The 21,623-nt window shown below is 34.6% G+C and overlaps 2 protein-coding genes across 5 annotated transcripts in view; both read right to left on the minus strand.

The window, feature by feature from the left end:
• Positions 1-298: 298 nt before the first annotated feature.
• Positions 299-7,060, minus strand: LOC115442290 (facilitated trehalose transporter Tret1). Of its 2 annotated transcripts, none has more exons than XM_030167299.2 (3): positions 6,851-7,060; positions 2,053-2,179; positions 299-1,670 (listed from the first exon to the last, which is right to left on the minus strand). In XM_030167299.2, the coding sequence occupies exons 1-3, from the start codon at positions 6,968-6,970 to the stop codon at positions 418-420; spliced, it is 1,500 nt and encodes a 499-aa protein (XP_030023159.2). In that variant the 5' UTR covers positions 6,971-7,060; the 3' UTR covers positions 299-417. The 2 variants fall into 2 exon arrangements, with proteins under 2 accessions (XP_030023159.2, XP_030023160.2); XM_030167300.2 differs by lacking the exon at positions 6,851-7,060 and adding an exon at positions 5,231-5,323.
• Positions 7,061-13,109: 6,049 nt separating this feature from the next.
• The window catches only part of LOC115442291 (facilitated trehalose transporter Tret1-2 homolog), a 28,455-nt gene continuing 19,941 nt past the window's right edge, over positions 13,110-21,623 (minus strand). For all 3 annotated transcript variants that reach the window (XM_037439822.1, XM_037439820.1, XM_037439823.1), the window contains 2 exons: positions 16,783-16,918; positions 13,110-14,454 (listed from right to left, as the gene is read on the minus strand). In XM_037439822.1, the coding sequence (XP_037295719.1) occupies positions 13,133-14,454; positions 16,783-16,918 (1,458 nt within the window). In that variant the 3' untranslated portion in view covers positions 13,110-13,132. The remainder of the gene's footprint in view (positions 14,455-16,782; positions 16,919-21,623) is intronic.

The raw sequence follows: 21,623 nt of genomic DNA on the forward strand, positions 1-21,623 counted from the left end.
AGAGGTGATTGCCCGTCGACAGACGACACAATTATGCCGGCCTGTTCGAACCGGATATACACAGGTTGATCCCAGAACACGACACATTTACGTAGGCCACTGATGTCGGGTTTTAACACCTTATGTACAGTGGTCGCTATCCAGGCGGATTTAAAATATATCCTCCCATCATGATTTGTTAAAGATTATTCTGTAGTACTCAATACCCTGTCCTTTTAATATAATTCCTCTTAAATGTTAACAAAAATTCATTGTCATAATCAACATTTATTTATTAACAAAATTTCATCAGTACAAGATTCAACAAACAACAAGCATTATTTAAAACGGTCCAATTTGAGGCAGTTCTTGTTTGCTAGCCTTGTATGCTGCAAGTACTATAAATACAATAACTAGATCGGACTAGAATCTACCAAACTAACTCAACATTTTATAAGTTTCATCATGATCAGGTAAAGTTCGAGCAACGCCTCTACCATACTGTATGCTCTCTTCAATCTCCTGTAAGGTTTTATTTTTTGTCTCTGGCAACACAAAATACAAAATCATTAATATCACCGTTTTTACCATACCTATAATGGCAAAGGTAGTGTATATCTTAAGGCCAGCGAGTAGGTAAGGAAATATTCTTACAGTGCCTTCGAAGCAGATGCAGGATAAAATTCCAGATACAAATAGGCCAGTGCCTTTGTGTGCTAACGGGAATATTTCCCCGAGTAAAGCCATAGGTATTATTGTACACCCTAAATTTACTAAAATTAAATATAAAGTGAACATCGATGTAGGTAGCCAGGAATGGTTTGATATGAAGTTATTTGAAGACAAGAATAGATATGTATTGGCAGAGAAAAGCGTTAGCAAAGAAGCAGTGCCAGTGGAAAACAGTAATGTTCTTGTTTTCATAATTTTTATAAGGGTTGCTGATATTAAAGCACTTATTGTGATAATAATATCGATCCGAAGATTTAAAGATGGATTGGATTTGTTTTCTAATTCTCTTATAATTTTCGAAGCGTAAATAGGAATGATGTGCCTTCCACTAATTTCTAATAACATAGAACACATAAATATAATGAAAACGGGCCTTAGAAAACTCCGCTTGATTAATTTTCTAAATATTTCCACATATGGAGCTCTAGACTTTAAAGACGCTTTTGATTGAGCTCGGATCAATTCTTCGAATTCTGCTTTTGTATTATGATTCCTACCACGTAAGGAATAGAAGTTGCGTTCACTTGTATCTAGTTCACCGTTCATGGCTAACCAATATGGACTTTCTAGCCAACTAGAAACTATAAGGGTCGAAATTAAATTAAGAATTAATATCACAAAGGCAATTGTTTTCCACTCGTAATAATCACTTAGGATTCGAGACATTGTGTTTCCTAAAGCGAATGCAGCTGTTTTTAAATGCAAGAACATGTCCCTGTGTTCAGGACTTGAGTATTCTCCTATAACGACCGCTGCCAATGTCACTACCCCTCCAATACTGACTCCGCTGAGCATTTTTCCTGCTAGTATACTTGATCCGTTTGATGCTGTATATATTTGGAGTAGGCTGAAGGATCCTGGTATCATTAGCATTACATACGCAAATTTTCTACCGAGAACTTCCATCATGATCGATGCAAGCAGGATTCCCAGGATGAGGGCCATGCTCGGGCTTGAAGCTGCAAAAAAATAGTGGATTTACTCAAGACATGATCTATTGAGTACTACGTAATATTTAATTGGAAAATTACTTGACTACAGCGTTATTTGACTACAGCGAACACACCTCCAGTTTTAAAATGGGTAGGTACCAGTCATTTCTAAAAATGCTAGATTGAAGGCATATACTACGCGTGCAATTTTTTTTTATACACATGTATGGTGTGCTTCGGTGACGTAAATTTCCAGAATTCATCTCATATAAAGTATTATTCGGGTTTGCTACCTAAGTGTGGAAAACTGCCTGATATAATACGCACAATAGCATTGCTAGATAATTCATTGGTTTCCTCCGCAGGTAACCATTATCTACTTCATATCAGCCAAAATAATTAGAATTACCTATCCAATATACATCTTGCTGGTAAGTATTGGAGTCTGATCCCGGTTCAGGTAGCAGCCGCGTTGTGTATCCCATCATCATGCCTTGGCACACAACGCTTATCAGTACTCCAGAGGAAGTCCATGTCTGGAAAGATACATTTTGATAAGATAATAGTATTAGATATTTTTATAATACTCTAAGTCCAGAGGGAAGCGATCACGTCGTAGGTGTAACTAATTTAAGGCGGTTTATGGCTAGTTTTGATCAACTCTAAGATCCATCCTATAAATGAAATGAAATGATTTATTTGAACCCGTAAAATGTTTTAGATTCCATCAATATTCATCATCATCATCATCAACATATATCTTTGCCCACTGCTGGACATAGGCCTCCTCCAATATGTGCCATTTTACCCTGTCTTCGGCCTGTCGCATCCAGTTCTTACCAGCGACCTTTCGCAGATCGTCACTCCACCTAGCTGGAGGGCGTCCTACACTACGTTTGCAGAGTCGTGGTCTCCACTCAAGAACTCATTTACCCCATCGGTTATCGGTTCTTCCACAGATATGCCCTGCCCACTGCCACTTCAGTTTGCTAATCCTGTGTGCTATGTCGGTGACATTGGTTCTCTGACGGATGACCTCGTTACGAAGTTTATCCTTCAGAGAAACTCCGAGAATAGCACGTTCCATAGCGGGCTGAGCAACTTTGAGCTGGTGGACCAGCCGTACTGTGAGCGTCCACGTCTCGGCACCGTAGGTCATGTCAGGTAGGACGCACTGGTTGAAAACCTCAATCAATATTAACTACCACCAATTAGGAAAGCAGTTATCAGCAGAGAAGAACGGGCAAGAAACTCTGGTGTTGCTCTTTTCAAAATCAGTTTAAGATATATACTACAGTATACAGAGATGAAAAAAAATACAATTGATTTATTTATAAGATTACTTATAGACCTAGAAAAGACGCAACGTCACTCATTGGCAGAAACCTTAGAATACCTTAGATCATATAGGATACAATTAACAATGGTCTTACTAATTTTACAATCCTATTTATGCGATTATAGTGGAAGTGATTAGACGTTTCTATGTTTAAATAAACCAGAAAACATCTGGTTATATCAGGCATACAAATTATTATTTATTTAAATTAAACTGTGGAGCAATAAGAAACAATTTAGGTGGTTATGTTAAGTATTTGTACTTAGTACTACGATTTTGAGTATTCAGTTGTTGCAACATTCATGTATTTACATATTAACACATAATTGTATACACAACTGACAAGGTAATGTTAAGTACTTGCCCATTATGTAATTTTTATGAACGAGCATCGCGTGCTATCGTAGTTTTTAGTGTTAGACGACTTTGACACTCGTCGACGGGTGCAAAATAAAAAGAGTTATCTGAAAAATACTTATCCAATTTACCAGACAGTGCACAGAAAGCAAGAAAATATGTTATGTTGTAATTTCTCAGTAAAATTTTCTGTATGTCTTTGTACTCTTAGCAATTTATTTTGTAAGTGATTATAAGTAGTTAAGATATTTTTAAAAGGAAGCAAAACTGCATTAAATTTTTTGATAATACCATTCTACGGAATTGAACCGGCTAAAATCCTAAAAAGATATTTTTGGGCCCGATTTTTAATAATCCATTTCGAAAGTCAATAACTGTTTATACTCATACAAGAATACTATTATCTAAAACTAAATTAATAATAACATTTTTCTCACGACATACTCAGTTAATTATTATAACAACATTGTTATTTAATTATTGATTCAGTTAGGTGATAACGGTAGTATGATAACAATACGAAGCTAAAGTAAACGCTAACAATTCCAAATTCGATATCATTATTCTAATTAGAATGCGTTGCTTCACTTAAATTTCTGTCAAAATACCGGTTTTTAATATACCATAACCTATACTATAATATAAAGTTGAAAAGTTTGTTTGCGCGCGCTGATCTCAAGAACTACTGGTTCGAATTTAATAATTCTTTAAGTGTTAAATAGCCCTTTTTCCGATGAATGCTACAGGCTGTATAACGTCACGCTATGAGTACTAGGAGCGGAGCATCAATGAAAAATATCCCAAAAACGGGGATCTTTTTTCTGTTGTGTGATTTGCGTGAACTGTTAAAATTATGAAACAATCATGTATGACCGAATTGTTCCTCTTAAAAAGGTCTAAAATTAATATTATAAGACTTACCCTAATAGTCTGTCTGTCTGAATGCAATAATACCCGACGACTTTCGATGAAATTCAGTATAGAGATATTTTGACCCTGGGAAGGACTTGGCTACTTTCTTTAAAAAAATATAAAGCAGGTTTTTTATGCAGGAAAATATTCACGCAAGCGAAGCCGCGGGCGAAAGCTAGTCATACAATATGACAAAGTGATATCGCTTCAAATTGCATTTAATTTATATTCATTCGTTTTTTATTGTTATTACTGAATTTTTTACCCGATAAAGTATGGCAAAAGGCCTTCGAAAAGTGGGTTGCACTAGTTACGTCTCCCCTTACTTTAGGAGATAAAATGGTTGTGTGTGGGTATTTTGGAATTAAAATTCAAATGGTTTTGAATATAAAACTTCTGGGAAATACGGATGACGTATTTATATAGGCATAAAAAAATGGTTACAACTTCCAACACAAATAATAAGGCAAATGCCCCCGAGCAATATTTTAAAACCTTACCTTAATAGTAAATACCTTTATAAAATTTAACTTTAAAACATTCACTTATTGACAGAATACCCTAGGAAAAATACACTTTTGGACCAGAGTAATCATTTTTATTTCAATTAAAATTATTCAAAAAAAGCCAACATGCGTATTATTTTCTTGATGTTCTTTTTGTTTTATATCTTAAGATGGAATGATTTATAGTAAAGGAAATTGAAACTAAATAAAGCCGTAATGATGTTTTTATGATTACACAAATGTTCCAAATTGAAATAAAACTATTTTATGATTGCCCCCTCCCTGATAAAAAAGGCTATAAGGTTTTCGAAACGCCGGGTAAAAATGAATATAAAAAAAAATCAAAAAATAGTTTCATTTCAATAAATAAAGACAATTATAAGCACTTTACCTACTTGTGGCAAGAGTACAATTCGTATACATAATCTGTAAGCTATTAAAATACTAATTACATATAAAAACATGATAAATACCTGATATAATATATGTTTATTCGACTTAACACATGACATTACGCACAACACTGCACTACGTCTCACTACGTCTTTACAAGAAATATTTTCGTTTCAAACAACTCGAACCCAACAGCTGTCATAAGTAAAATATTTGTACGAATATACGTGGTCATATTTAATATAATATTAATAGTATGAAAGTAATTATATTACTTAAAGAATAAAAACAAAAGGAAAATTGCGAAAATTGTCGGTGTGGTAAGTTGCTAAGCGGAATATATTCGACTAGGTGTTGGGTGCGACTTCGTCCCCGCGTCAAGCCGTATAGAGATTCATAGCGCCATCTGTGAGACACTAATGCCATCTATTTAAAGAGGGATAAAAAATAATATCTCCCGTGGAAGCTAAATATCAGGATAAAAGTAGCCTATGTGTTAATCCAGAACATGGTGGGTCCATGTGCCAAATTTCATCTAAATCTGTTTAGCAGTTTCTGAGCTTACTTCTTAAAAAAATACAAACATGCAAAAATCTTCAGACTTTCGCGAGGGGTCTCTTGTCAGGCAACACTATCAGGACTCCACTTACCACCAGGTGCTATGGGGTCACTTTGCCGTGCCCCTCAAGAAAGATTTTGCAGTTGTTTGTATAATAATAATAATAATATCAGCCCTGTATTATATACTTGCTCACTGCTGAGCACGGGCCTCCTCTACTACTGAGAGGGATTAGGCCTTAGTCCACCACGCTGGACTAGTGCGGATTGGTAGACTACACACACCCTCGAAATTCCTATAGAGAACTTCTTAGGTATGCAGGTTTCCTCACGATGTTTTCCTTCACCGTTAAAGCAAGCGATAATTCACAAATAATACACACATCACTAGGCTATCGCTGCTTTTAGGCTATCGCTTCTTTTTGTTTGTATATTTATAATTAAATGCGGAGACATGCATTTATTTTTATGACATTTTAATACTAATTCTACTTTTTTGGCCTGATAAACTACCCAGAGTGTTCTTTATACTAAATGATTTTAACAGGCAGGAGCCTTTAATAATATAGTTAACTTTTTCACTCCAAAAATCTTTAAAATATAAAACCTGATAACTGCATTGTAATTAATTTACGATGTTTTAAGTACATACCTACCTACTTGTATCTTCACCGACTACCAAAAGAAGAAGAAAGGAAATACATTTTCTCTATAATTAACTGAATGTTTGATAAAATTAGAACCATTTTCGTATGGAAATAACGCAGCTTTTAATTAAATTTAAATTTTCTATTTTCTGGTAATTGTATAACATTACAATGTTATAAGAATGGATACAATTTTATATACTTATTTTTATTAGGTTCTCGTTATAATGATTATTTTATGTTGTCACGTATTCTTTACCGCGACAATGCACGCCGGCATAATATTAGAAATCATCGACGGAAACACTTAAAAAAAATTAAACAAAGAATTCCATGTAAACAATTCAAACGTTGAGAAATAAATAATATATAATGCCTTTGTAAATTTTGCTCAGATCTGCGCAAAATTTGTAGTCGTACAACGAATACAACATTTAAAACTGCGTAGATATCTATTTACATGTTTTTCTTTCCCTAAATACATTATTAACTTACTGATTTCTGTAGATTCTCGGAGTTCGTGCAGCTGTGATCTGTTGGTTCAAACATTTGATCCAAATACTTCCACAATTTGATAAACACATTTGTTCGAATTGACGCCTTTATAAATCCCATTTTGGGGACAGAAATAACTCTTGACTGCGGATTCTTTAGTATAAAGGCATGATATACAAGTTTAATCACTATTCCTTTCTTCCCTCATTCTAAGAGCATTGAACGTGAATGGTAACAAATCAGAAGCTAGCACATGCGTGAAGTCGCTAACAAACATCGAAAGAATGGGGATTAGGTAAAAAAACCGGCCAAGTGCGAGTCGGACTCGCGCACCGATGGTTCCGTACAAACCTGTAGGAATATAAGCAAAAGTTCACCCATCACGACAATCGAGTCATAGTTATGGTATTTTTATTGCAAAATGAAATCCATAACATTACAATATGGAACGCTGGAGGAGCATAAATGAAAGATAAAGGTCTAAAAAAATAGATTTTCGGAATTTTTCCTTTATATGTGCTATAAAACATTGCTTCATGCCAAATTTCAAGATTCTAGGTCGTCTGGAATTACCGCCTGTCAGACTGAAAACAAAGTGATCCTTTAAAGGTTCCGTTTAAAGGTAAAGGTTTCCTTTTGAGGTACGGAACCCTAAAAAGAAGATATAAATAAAATTGAAATGTATGTCTGTTATTTTGAAATGGCTTTTTAACTCATAAGTGCCTGATTGGTTCGGTGGTGTAGTTGTGTATAGAGATAGGTCGGGTGTGCTGTGACCACCCCTGTATCACGTGACGCTCTCCCATAAGATCTTATGGCAATCTACTACTTACTAAGAGGGTTGTGCACTCATATATGGAAATAAAAAAATAATTTATTACCTATTTTGCGAGCATATAAATGAACTGCTCTAAACAATAATAAAAAAACCAATAGTTTTTTATATATTCACTGTATCATGTACTGTAATTTATATCTTAAAGTGTTTTAAAAAGAGCTACACCGGAGTTTCTTGCCTGTTCTTCTCTGGTGAGCTCTGCCTTCCGAACTGGTGGTAGAGTTAATATTGACGGAATCTAAATGATGTTTTTCATTTTACAGGTTCAAATAAATCCTTTTATTTCATTACTGTGCATTAGTAAAATTATCAAATCTGCAAGTATACAGAAATCATTTTATTTTTTTAGTCTAGGACACTAACCCCACTCGAAAATGTCTAGTTACGCTCATAGTCAAAATGATAACGGATTTTTTGTTCAGTATTTCCGGCGTCTGTAATTTGTTCCCAACAGGGCAATAGTTGTCGTTTGCCGGACTATACGATAAAGGGCTTGTATAAAAGAAACCAAGAGCAATAACTAGTATGATATAATTTAAAATAATTTGACAATTCAACCTTACAAGTATGTTGCAGATATTCAAGAGATAAAAATGTTACACAAGTACTTAATATATTAATTACACAATGATAATTGTTCTGTACAATTGTGATGAAATTCGTCGCTTCAATTCTATCGACGCGGAAGTCGAAATTGGCAAATTTTTACACACGTCTTTTATTACCATAGGGATAGGCAGAGGCGCAACAGGTGCACCCACTTACCGCCATCTGTATTCCGTCCCATGATGTAATAGGGGTCGAGCCCATGACTATATCGAGCACAAATTCCATGGCATCCAGTTTTAGGAATTGCTGATACATGGTCGATTCCTAACGTTCATAATATAGTCGTATTCATAACCAAAATGGACCAATCAGAATATAGGGCTATATGCTATATGCTTCATCATGTTCAGTCAGTAGCCTGGCTTGCCATAGAGGGGGATCTTCAGGGCAGTGCGAACTTTTGCCGCCCGCTTAGTTTAATGTAGGTATGGGCCAAGAGGGATCCCAAAGCTCGGGGGTCCCCTATCACTGATACGGCGGTAGCTACGGCCCTGTCTTCAGTTGAACGTAGGCCTCCTGTTTAGATTCCTAAATTAACCTGTTAAAAGCGGTTTACATACAGCGAGTCCTAATGAGTTATTTTAATTGGTTTATTTTTACCATTAAGGTGTACGAGCAGTTAGATGTTTGTTTAGATTACTGGAATCGGCAGTAAAGCCCAGCGTCCACTAGGTGTGAGGTAGTAATAGCGGTGTGAGGTAATAGGTAGTAATAGCTGTCAATATGCTTATCGTATTTGTAGATCTAAAGTTAAAGAAAGAAATCCTTGCCGTATTCTTCGATATGAGAAGTTATTGGAGGAAGGCACGTAGGGAAGAGGGCATTTTTACCGACTCCAGAGTTGAGAAAAATGAAAAAAAAATTAGGTACTCATTAGCCAGAACTCGTAGTCCACTCGCACACGCCATCTCAAGGCAGAAGCTAGCGTTAATAATAATTAATGATTCATTATTAATGTGTTGAAAATGAAGTTCGGTATGTGGATCATAGATGGCGCTTTTTAAACTTTTATTATTGCTAGCTTTTGCGTGCGATTCCGCCCATAATGCACTTTTTGAGGACAAAATTAGCTTAAGTGTCAATCCAAGATTACTCTTACCAGATTTCTGGGGCAAGTAAAAAAATATATCTGCATCCAGTTTTGTATCTCATTTATTTGAAATATTTTTCGATTTCTTGCTCCCATATTTTAAATAGTATTGTTAAATTCAGGTCATAAATACAAAAATGTAATTAAAAAAGAAATAGCAACTGTGTTATCGCATTTTTTTACGTAATGAGAGGGCCCTATTCTGTCTACCATATCCATATTTTTGCAATCACAAGTGTTCTAATCGAAGGATAGTTTCGGTAGGCGTCTAAAAGAGTAGATGTACTTTTATCTATACGGCTATTAAAGCTGTCTTTCGATTACAACGCTCGTAATTGCAAAAAAGGGATAAGTACGTCCCGTAAAAGTAATATACTGAAGTATATTTTAGGCACCGCGCAGACGATATGTAATGGTATCAAACCAAAGCACTATTTTATAAACAGACGTTTGAATAACTTAAAATTACTCCGTCAAATAGTAAACGTATGAAAATAAAATATTAACTAACTTTTTATTGCTTTGAGTGGCAAGGCGAGCTTGACGTTCGCCTGGTAAGCAATACGACCGCCCATAAACAGTAGAAACAACATCCAAAACCTTGAATTACTAAGTATTCCACTGCGCTCACCAACCTGAGACATGAGGTATCTGGTTGATGATGAGAGTCTCATTATGTCCAGTAGTTACAAGGTTCATCAAATCGCAACACAACAGGGATGACTCACTTGTGTATGTATAATTTTGAGTAACTCCACAAAATTATAAAATCTTCTAAAACTTCATTTGTACCGAAGTGAACGAAAATAATTTGATTTTTATTCAACTCCCAAAAACCAACAGCCCTATCCCCCCTTCACCCCTGGGACCCTCCAAAACCAAATTAATAACTAGCGTTATACTTAGCTAACTTAAATATACAGTCATTTTAAACATTATCACATTGAATAAAACAACTTAATTTGTTCGCATTGCATTAAATTAAGTAGACTTATTAATATCACAGATTATACTAAACATTTAAAAAATAACATGTATTAAGGTCACGGGGTCCTATCCAGTCTACGGGGACAAATCCCTTAATTTGAACATTTTTCATTATATAACTTCTACTTTGTGTTGCCTCAATTCGCACTGGGCCCTTATTCTGTACGATAGTGTAAACGCGTAACGCGGCCGTGTCATGTTATCTTCAAGAAATGTGCGTGGAATGGTATTCTGTAAGCCAAAAATCTATAGTTCTAAACACGATGCGTTGTGTTACGTGCTTGTTACACACCGTTAAAATAACGTGCGGGATAGAGAACAAGGCCCATGAGCTAGTTCAGCTCGTGTAAACTCAAATCAGTTCAGGTCGATTTACATGATCTAGACCACAAATGATGAATAGATGTGTCAGGTGTCTTACAGAATGTTTGTAATTACGGGTTCTTTTTGACAACCATATGGGTATATAGGGGATTTTTTTACACTTTACCTTTTTGGCTGTCAAAGCTGTCTTTAGATTAGAACGCCCGTAATAGCAATAATATGGATTTGTCCCCGTAGACCTTATATGAATCGGCTTTCACTTATGCTAGTCTCTGGGCGGAACATCTTTGCCCTTTTTACGTGATTTCAGACAGAGAATAGGTAATTCTTTCTTCAAGTTAAGACTCTAGAAGTGTGAAACACTGGACGCCTTGATTGCCACTGCATCTGAACCTACTTACTGCAAGAAACTTTGCTAACAAAAAATCAACTTGATAGTATTAATAAACAAAGCATAAAACTTCGTGAAATATAGCCACCAGCAGACCATTTTGGGGTTTACAAAGTATTTGAAAAAAACTTTAGAACTAATTGGTTAACATGATTTTGAAAAAAACATGAATGTCTGTAGTTGCAGAAAATGGTTTTACAATAATTGTATTAAAAATAACAAGTTATCTAGTTTCTTCTCTCATCGTAGGTGTAGTTTCAGAAAATGGTATTACAATAATTATATTAAAAATAACAAGTTATCTAGTTTCTTCTCTCACCATAGGTGAAGGTTAACAAATGCTATTACAATAATTGTATTAAAAATAACAAGTTGTCTAGCTTCTCCACTCACTAAAGGTGAAGGTTAACAAATGCTATTACAATAATTGTATTAAAAATAACAAGTTGTCTAGCTTCTCCACTCACTAAAGGTGAAGGTTAACAAATGCTATTACAATAATTGTATTAAAAATAACAAGTTATCTAGGATTTATTCCCATTATAGGTTAATGTTCACAAATGCTATTACAATAATTGTATTAAAAATAACAAGTTATCTAGTTACTCCTTTCACTATAGGTGAAAGTTTACAAATTATATATATATACTATTTCCTCCCACTATAGTTGAAGATTCACAAACGCTATTACAATATTTGTATTAAAATAACAAGTTTTCTAGCATTACTTCTAATCGTAGGTTTGGTTATTGGACTGTGATTACTGTCTATTTTATCAACATAAATATGTTTAAAATACAGAAAAACATGTTTTTGTATCACAATAGGTTCACACATAAATAATCGCTATTTGAATAACAAGTCATGTATTATATAGAACGACTATAACAAATAAAAATAATTATAATTTTTATTTATCATTATCGTTGTGATCTTGAAAATGTTATTTGAAAAATAACAATTAATTCTTTTAAATTTTAAATATCATTTCGTTTGTTTTTGTTTTAAGTTTGCTGTTTCATTTATGTAATATTTTCTTTAAATTTAAATATCATTTCGTTTGCTTTGTCTTAAGTTTGTTGTATAACTTATGTTTTATCATTCTCAATATGTTTATTTACCGAGAAAAATACACGTTATTATGTATGCATGCTGTGACAACTTAAAGTGTTGTACATTGAATTATATTTTTTGTAACGATTTTTGTATCCATGCTACAATGTAACAACTACTGTTTGTCCAAATAAAGAAATAAAGAAAAAAAAAACGCGGAATAAGGAAATCAAACCCAAGGATTTTCACCCCAGTTTGTATACGCTGTCATTAGACGAAGGAAGCGCTAATATAATGAAAGCTTTTAGCAAAATAGTTGTGTTTCGTCTGTGTATCAAGAAAAATGTTAGCTATGTAATTAAATCAAATTTATACCTTCAAACAAATCATAACTAAATCATTCAATAAGTAATAATGTTTCTTTAAAATCAAATATCTCTTGATTAATAAATTAGAAACAATCTCAAATCATTAGACCTTAATTCAACATAACATCGTCAATTTAGTTGATACTTTTAATATCTGATTATAATTTTTTACAAGATATGTAATAAGTATGCGTTAATAGAGTTCGCGTAGAATCAAAAAGTGGAACACATATTTCACATATTTCTTCTAGCCGCACATATTACTATTTATTGCTATAATTTTTTTTTATCGAAAACACGGCTGTATATCCTACATATGCAGTGACCACGTCTTTATTTCAGTTACCATCGACTCAAATATTCAAATAAATAGTGACTTTGTCTTCGTTTTAATGTCATCACCTGACACACAAATATGGAAGTATCAACTACGATTACTGTTTAATGTCCTTAAACCTTTAATCGATTCAATATCCCTTAGTAACTGAATTCCTTATATAATTACTAGACTATTCTTTTGATATGTCTTCGATTTACAGGCATAACCTGACAATGCAACATTTATTTTGCTGCCATTAAAACAAGAACTATAATTCCTCTTCCTTCAATTGACTCAATCACTTCAAGCCTCTGTTTCTGCTTGCTTTTCCTCATTACTCTTCCATACAGTCAGTGGTTGTGCTGACTTCAAATCCTCAGGATACCTAGGCTTGCCTCTGAACTCATCTTCTATATCTTGCAGGGTCCTATCTTTCGTTTCTGGTAGGAAGAACCACGCTATTGTCAAGCAGTACACCATTATACCAAAGTATACACAATAAGCCCCATGAACCCCAATAGTATTGAACATATACGGCAAAGTTTTGATAGCGAAGAATATGTTTATTGAAGAGAACAAGGAACTAATTCCGCTCGACAAACTTCTGTATTCTAGAGGGAATATTTCTCCTGCTATCGTGTAAGGGAGGGGTAGTGATCCAGTTGCAACTGTAAACATATGAGCGAGGATCAACGTTATGCCTATTGCAGGATGGTCAAAACTAAGCATGTTGTGACTCTTAGCATAACTGTAAGCTGCTGTAATAAAGACGATTGCAGTGTTCAAGCCGACCATGGTAAAGAGCATCGTTCGTCGCTTGATTTTCCTTATAATGTATACTGCGAAGAGACTAGAGATTATTCTTTGGATGCCCATAGCAACAATGATGGGGGGCGTGTAGGTATCGGCTCCCACAACGTTCTTGATGATATCTCCTGCATACGGAGCTAAGACGTTAATGCCGGCCCATTGGCATATTGCGAAAAGATGCAACATTATAAAAATTGGCTTGTTAAACTCTTTCTTTCTTAACGTCTTCCCCATATAGGATATGGTGCTCTTTATTCGCTTGAAAAATGTTAACTTTCTGTTATTTTCCCAAGATTCCCTGGCGAGTTTGCTGGCTGTCAGCATTTTGTCAAGTTCATTGTCTTCTTCGTTACCTCTGAGCCATCGGAAAACTCTTCTGCTATCGTCATACCGACCCTGGTTAGCCAACCAACTTGGAGATTCTGGAGAGTAAATCACAATCAGCAAGTTCACGAAAGTAATGCAAGCGATTACTAAGGCCGTTATCTGCCATGTGGAGTATGAACCCACTGTATGAACTAATAAGGTCCCTAATCCCATGATAAATGACATGCTTATGGAAAATGGACCTCTGTTCTTTGGACTGGTGTATTCTCCGATGGCTATTGGTATTAGACCAGTGCTCAGGCCTAACGAAAGACCCTGGAAGAATCTGGCCAGGAGAAGCCACAGAATTCCAGTTGCTGTGACCACAGATACCCAGCCAATGAGGACTATGACGATGCTCAGGATGTTGGCAATGCGCCTGCCCAATTTTGCCATGAGTATTGGAATGATTAAATTGCCAGCCATCAGTGCGAAGCCGGGCAATGCAGCTGAAAAAAAAGATAATCATTTTTTATTTATTATTGTTAATTAAGTAACATAGACTCATTTGTATTAGTATTAGTAAACAATACTTATATACAGGGTCATGTGTACATTGCGTTACTAAATGAAACCATAAACTCGTCTTCACCTTTGCTGACATTGTGCCAAAAATCATCTATTAATTTAACGAAGATTTTCACCAAAAATTCTGGTTATATTAACTGATTTATTGACGATTTTGTAGTTTAATGCGAATATGTCGTGTGCGGGAGTGTATTTCTGACTGAAAGTATGATGTTGCCGCTGCGAATAATTCTCTTAGAGTAGTTATTAGTGGCATAAGGGCGCGTAAAATGAAAATCACTTTTATTAATATTTATTTTGTTAGAAACACACTTTTTAATTTTACATCTATAGCTCAAGTAATTTATTGTGTAGTAATGTTTCCAAATAGATAAGTATCTATATGGTTTAGTAACACAATGTCGAAACACTCCTGTATATGTTAATAAGATAATGGTGTAGCAATAAACAATGAATGAAACCCTCCTAGCCGAATTTCGACCACGGCGGCCAATCTCAACGTAGATCAGCCAGGTACGCAGGAGATATTATAGTGCACAAGTGTGTGCGCAATACACAGGTGCACTCTCTGTTCCTTCACTCTCATAGTTCGGTGAGACGGCGATCGGACATTACCGAAGAGATATCAGGCGTAGGACCAACGGCTTTACGTGCTTTCTGAGGCACGGGGGTATCACACCGCCAACTTCCTGACTCCGAGCTGCGACTGAGTATTTTTTTTAATTTTGGCCCGACCCGGGATTCGAACCCAGGACCTCAGCGCGGTAGTCGTACTTGTACCATGTAAAATTAAAACTACGCCACCGAGGCAGTCAACAATAATGTGTCCACTACTACATTCTTCATGGCGGAGCATGCGTCCTGCAGCAGTAGTTTACATAGGTACAGTCTAGCCTATTTGCAGAAATGTTCAAAATGCTATCGTTGCTGGCCCTCACCCTGCACCAATAACCCTTGACATTTGCGCATCGTGGCGTAAAAGCTACGCGTAAGAAGATTATACAGGGACCAGTGGCGAAGCGTCCATACTATGTGATTCCGGCTTCCCTTTTAGGTTTATTTACGTTCGTCTTAGTTCTTGTTTTCTTTTAAATTGGTCGCGATATGTCAACTAAGGTATTTTTTTTTGTGCCTCTGGTTCCTTTTTGAAAAATTTCAACCGTCGCAACTGACAGGGGCATTTTGATATTGCACCAAAAAATTAAACTACATACTCGTATGGCCAGGTCAAGTTGACCTCTGCATAGTGCCAAAATTATCAATAAACAATTTATCTATCTGATAGGGTTGGTTGCAAATTAAATGTATGCTTCGGGAAATGCATAGAATTGATAATTTTAGTAGCAGTTTTATAATAATTAATAAAACAATATTCATATTTTTAAAAAGAAACCAAAGCTAACATATTATTGAAATTCTTTCTTTCTTTCTTTTCTTACTAATTTCAAGTAGATATTTATCTTGTAAAAACACGATAAGCGCACCGTTTTGCTAAAAGTAGCGACTTAATAATTTAAAGGACACACAGCATTGAGAATTTAAATTTATAAATACATTAATGAATTAACATATAACATAGTTATTACTCTTTTATTAACATATTTTAACTACCTGCCCGTACAATTATGACTATTTTTTATCGTAAGTTAATATTGAGTTAATTATAATACGTAATTGGTACAGTGCAACGTTTAAGATAAGAGAAGAGAATATAATTATAAGGATCCAAAAAACAATAGCATTTGAAAAGTAGATAGATATTTCTTTCTTAAAGAAAGGTTTAAATTTGTAATTCTATATTATTTGTATAAGTACAGAAAACAGAGAACAACGAAATTACCAGATTTATAATTTATTTAACTGGAATATATCAGGGACAATGGTTAATTATACTTACATTAAAAGAATATCTACAAAACACGCAAATTCGTACAAAAAATATAAGACGTACATACGTAAATACATAAGTTCTGTGTGACCCCCCATTTCTCTTTGAATCTACGTAATACTTGAATAACCTCTTATAGTTTGCCGTGTGTACCATGCTAGCAGCTTCCTTCCCTTCCCATTAATATATATCTACACTTGAAATTCTAATTGACTTAAGCAACATGTTTTTGCGACACAGTTTCATATTTATTTAAAATCAGCACTTTCTTCTATGTTTTTTTAACCTAGCTGAATTTTTTCGAATAAAAGTGTCGCTTAAGTCAAATAGCGTTTCAACGGTCGATATGTTTGATACCAACCTATCCAGGATCCTGAGGAGTCGTCGATGGGTATGCTGGAGTCAGCACGCCGCAGCTGTGGCAGCAGGACGGTCGGGAAGCCTAACACCATACCCAGCTGGGCCATGTTCAGTGACAAACCCGCTACCACGAAGCACTGGAACAGGATATACTTATTTGTTAATTTCTATTTCTGCTACCAAGGAACATTTCGCAAGCGCTGTTCTTTTTTTCTTTTATACGAACGCGACAAAGTGATCCCACTGCACCTGATTGTTAATGGATTGGGGTGTAAAATGTCGACTGACGAGAGATGATTATTTTTGTTTCTCTTCATACATGCTACATACCTATATTATATATTATTTATTATATAGAATTTATTAAAATAAATAAAAAAATCAAACAAACGTAAAAGCTTTTTGATGCGTACACTTATTGTGATTACTCTTAAATGTAGGTAAAAGTAAAAAAAATCGATAAAATATTTTACCGTATGTCCAAACGTGAAAGCAATGTCAAGCACGTGTTTTCAAAAACGTAACAATCGATAACAAAAGATAGATTTATAGATTCAAAATACATCTTTGATTGATCGATTTGCGATAAAATAAATTGATAAATTTGCTTTCGTTAACTTTTCACATGGCTACTACTAGTTTCTTTAGAATTACTGATTCGGAATACATTATTGATTGATCGATTTGCGATAAAATAAATTGATAAATTTGCTTTCGTTAACTTTTCACATGGCTACTACTAGTTTCTTTAGAATTACTGATTCGGAATACATTATTGATTGATCGATTTGCGATAAAATAAATTGATAAATTTGCTGTCGTGAACTAGTATGTTTTAATATGGGCACGGCAAAGGCACCCCCCCCCCCCTACTTACACCTGATAACAAGACAGTAGACATTTGTATTTGATTATTTAATATAGATTTCAACTTGATAGCTTTACGCATTCCTGAGAAAAGAGGTCTTGACAACGTAGTGGCGACGGGTCCATATATCTGATTCTGATTTGCCGGCTTTCCTTTCGTAATTTATGTAAAATGTAATTATAATGAGAACGATTTCCAGACTGCATATAACTGTCCTACTGTTGAGCACGGGCATCCTCTACTACTGAGAGAAAGGCCTTAGTCCACCACGCTGGCCTAGTGCGGATTGTTACTTCACACACCCTCAAAATTTCTAGAGAACTTATCAGGTTACTTCACCGTTAAAGCAAGTGATAATTCATGAAGAAAACGCACATGATTTTAGAAAAATCAGAGGTTGTGCCATTGGGTTTTGAACCTGCGCACATTCGTCTCGGCAGGCCGTTCCACAACTAGGCTATTGCCGCTTTTTCCAGACTGCATATATGCATATTATTAGTACCTGCAAGTTTCGTCAGATTCCCTTTAGGAAAATTTCATCCTTCCCACTGCAACAAAGTGATCCTTTAAGGATTCCTTTTGAGGTACGGAACCCTAGAAACATAATAAATGGACGAAACCGTGTGAAAAACTTCATCTTCCTGTTTGTAAAAAAATGTTATGCTTAAAAATAATTAACAATAGATTAATAAAAAATAATTAGGATCGTAAAAATGTAATTTAATTCCAAATAACCTGGTAATTTTTTTCACAGCATACTATACAATATATATTTATAATTATCGTTTGATTTTTTATATCGTTTTATATTTTTTATTTAATTTGAAGTTGCTAAGCAGATGAGTGGCGATAGCCTAGTTGGTTGTGGAACGGACTGCCGAGATGAATATCCGCAGGTTCAAATCCCAAGGTCACACCTTTAACTTTTCTAAAATGATGTGTGTGTTCTTTGTGAATTATTGTTTGCTTTAACGGTGAATGAAAACATCGTAACGAAACCTGCATACCTGAGAAGTTCTCTATAGGAATTTTGAGGGTGTGTGAAGTCTACCAATCCGCAATAGGCCAGCGTGGTGGACTAAGGCCTAATCCCTCTCAGTGTTAGGGGAGGCCCGTGCCCAGCAGTGGGACAGTATTTCAGACAGGGCTGATATTATATATATTACATAAGAAGATTTCAGCGCATTGCGTGATGCAATTTCCTCCGCAGCTGTTATTAATTAATAGGTACAGTCTGACACAAAAGTAGCTGAACGACTTCAAAATGTCAATTCGCCTTTAAACTTTTTCAACCCTGAGACTTTCTCGTCCTCACACCCACCACTACAACTCCTGTAAGCCAGGATCAGCAGTGGCACTCATTTTATGACACCGAACACAGAGCTCTATTTTTATAGAGTGCTTTCCGGTTTAAAAACGAATGAAAATAGTTAAAATAATTGTCAAAACGAATCGGAAATTTTTGTTTTTAAAAGACATTATTATTCAATATATTTTTTCCATTGTGAACGAATGTTTTATTTGATATCGGAATTATATCCCCACAATATTAATCTATTTCCAGAACGTGACCTAAAATATTTAAAACTCTCTTAACTATCAAAATGTATATTCTTAAATAATCTACGTAAGCACGTATCATGTATGTAAAAACAATGTAGGTAAAAAATATTTATTTACTCATTTTAATTCTTTGTTGAATACTTTTAGGCTTAACTTCAATTATAATTGTATTATATAGCGGTGTAAAATATAAGCAGTTCGTTATTCCAAATAAAATAATAAAAATAAAAAAAAATATTTACATAGAATGGTATGCAAGATGGCCTTGGTAGACCTCTGTCTACCCTGTGGATAAAGATGTGACGTATGTTTGTTCTTTGTTTTTGAAATAGGTTTTCCCTCAGTCTAAACGCTTGTTTGTTTTTTTTATGTTTGCAATGGGTTTTCCCTGCGTCTAAACGGCTAGTAACTAATGGCTTCGTAGACATAACCAATTACTACGCAATACAATTTGCCTCGTTATCTGATCCTTTTATAGCAATAAAGTTATTTATTATTTAGGTATTTTCCCTTGTATCATTTTTCTTTAAATAACTGTTTTAAAACGCCTCGGTTGGACATTACAAGGTAATGTCAATTTATGTTAACATGCTGTTAAATATTTATTCATGTATTACTCACCAACTCGCACTAGATGAGCCTGGTGAACTAAGGTCTAAACCAAAGACTGCCAAACTTTTTTTTTCATAGGCGTTTTTGTTTGATTTCACAGAAAGAGTGAATTACAACTACCGCCCAGCTATCGCGGGGGTTATGTTGGGGTCACCGTGCCTCTTACGACTACTATCAATATTATTTGCTTACATTGATAGGTGAAGTCAAGCCAACATTTTAGTACTTTACTATCAAACCAGATAAATTTTCGTGGACCTCGGCTTACGAAGGCCCGTGTTCAGCAATGGGCATTTTTTACAGGGCTCTTGTAGCTGTTTCTTTCATTTATTTGAAGTGAAACTTCTGTAGAATCGTTGTGATTTGTAACTAAATGAAAACGCGATACGATTGAAAAAGCCTGCATGCTACATTTTGTATCCTTTTATTATTTTGTTAGTATGTGTTTAACACATGTGTTTACGTGTTTTATTTATGTGAATATTTGAATGTGACTTATAAATTAATTTTGCAAGTATGTTTTAGTATTGGGAAAAAATAATAAACCTTACATTTATCTTAATACTTCTGATACTCTATATCCATCTCCATATATCGTAGGCTATTTTTTAGAAGTTTCATTTCTGTCGCGTGTGATTTGCATGTATATCCTTTTTTCATTAACTTTGTTTTTATTATTTTTTATGTTCATCCTGCCACCTCTGATTCATTAGTCATTACCCGTCATTTACCTTTAGCTTGGCGTCCTTGACGGAAAGCCGCTGAATGCCGAGACACCACTTCGAACGAATCGATACGATTTATAACGTAAAATTTATATACGTACAGTGATAAAAATTTGAATAACTATTTTTGCGTGATTAACTGTAAATAAGCGGAGTCAGTGACTTTATAAGTAAATAGGAAATATTTATTGTAAGTTTATGTTGGACTGATTTTTTTTACTTTGAAGCTGCTTTAGAATCTGTCTTGTTTAAGTTGCAGCAGAATTGGGTTAGGTTAGGTTTAATTATTGATTAAATTCTTCTTGGCTTTTTTATTTAAAAAAAGCAAATATGTAGATAACTTCTTTCTAATTCTTAAACTAAATTATAATTAATTCACGCACGATTTTGTGTAACATGTGTGGATATAAAGCGTTGACACGTCTTGACATTGATCGACATTGACATTATAATTATAAAACAATATTGACACTAGTTGACGCTAGTCTACATTCTTATTGTAGTATTCACAAGCCAATATAATATATTAAGTAAAAATAAGTATATTTATTTAGTTTTTCACAAATCCTTATTTTCTAATTATAGTAATATATAAAGCTAAAGTTTGCTTGTTTGTTTGAACACGCTAGTCTCAGATAGTACTAAAAAGATTTTGAATATTTTTGCACCAGTCGAAAGCAACAATCCAGGAAAATATTTGAACTGGAAAAACTTTGTAACGCGGGCGAAGCCGCAGGAAAAAGATAGTCTAAAAAAAGTAGTGAAGTTTATTCGTGTGAATAAAAAATATTTTTTGATAAGGACACAAAAGATTAACGGCCATTTAGAAATTTTGAATTTATTCACTTTTGTGGCTGATTGTACACACTGCTAACCGACATGCGTATCTACTCTTTATTAGTATAATCACGTGCAAGTCGGTTGTTTGTAAATATTAGCTATAAACAGTAGTAACGCTATCTAAGTCTGTGAGGACTGCGCATGTCATTCTGATACAATACGAAGAGTTTTGATTTAACCGTCATTTTTCTAAAAGATTAAATTATTGAAATAAAACTATTTTTTTTTTGGATT

Source organism: Manduca sexta, chromosome 3 (assembly GCF_014839805.1).
Source record: "Manduca sexta isolate Smith_Timp_Sample1 chromosome 3, JHU_Msex_v1.0, whole genome shotgun sequence".
NCBI lineage: Eukaryota > Metazoa > Arthropoda > Insecta > Lepidoptera > Sphingidae > Manduca > Manduca sexta.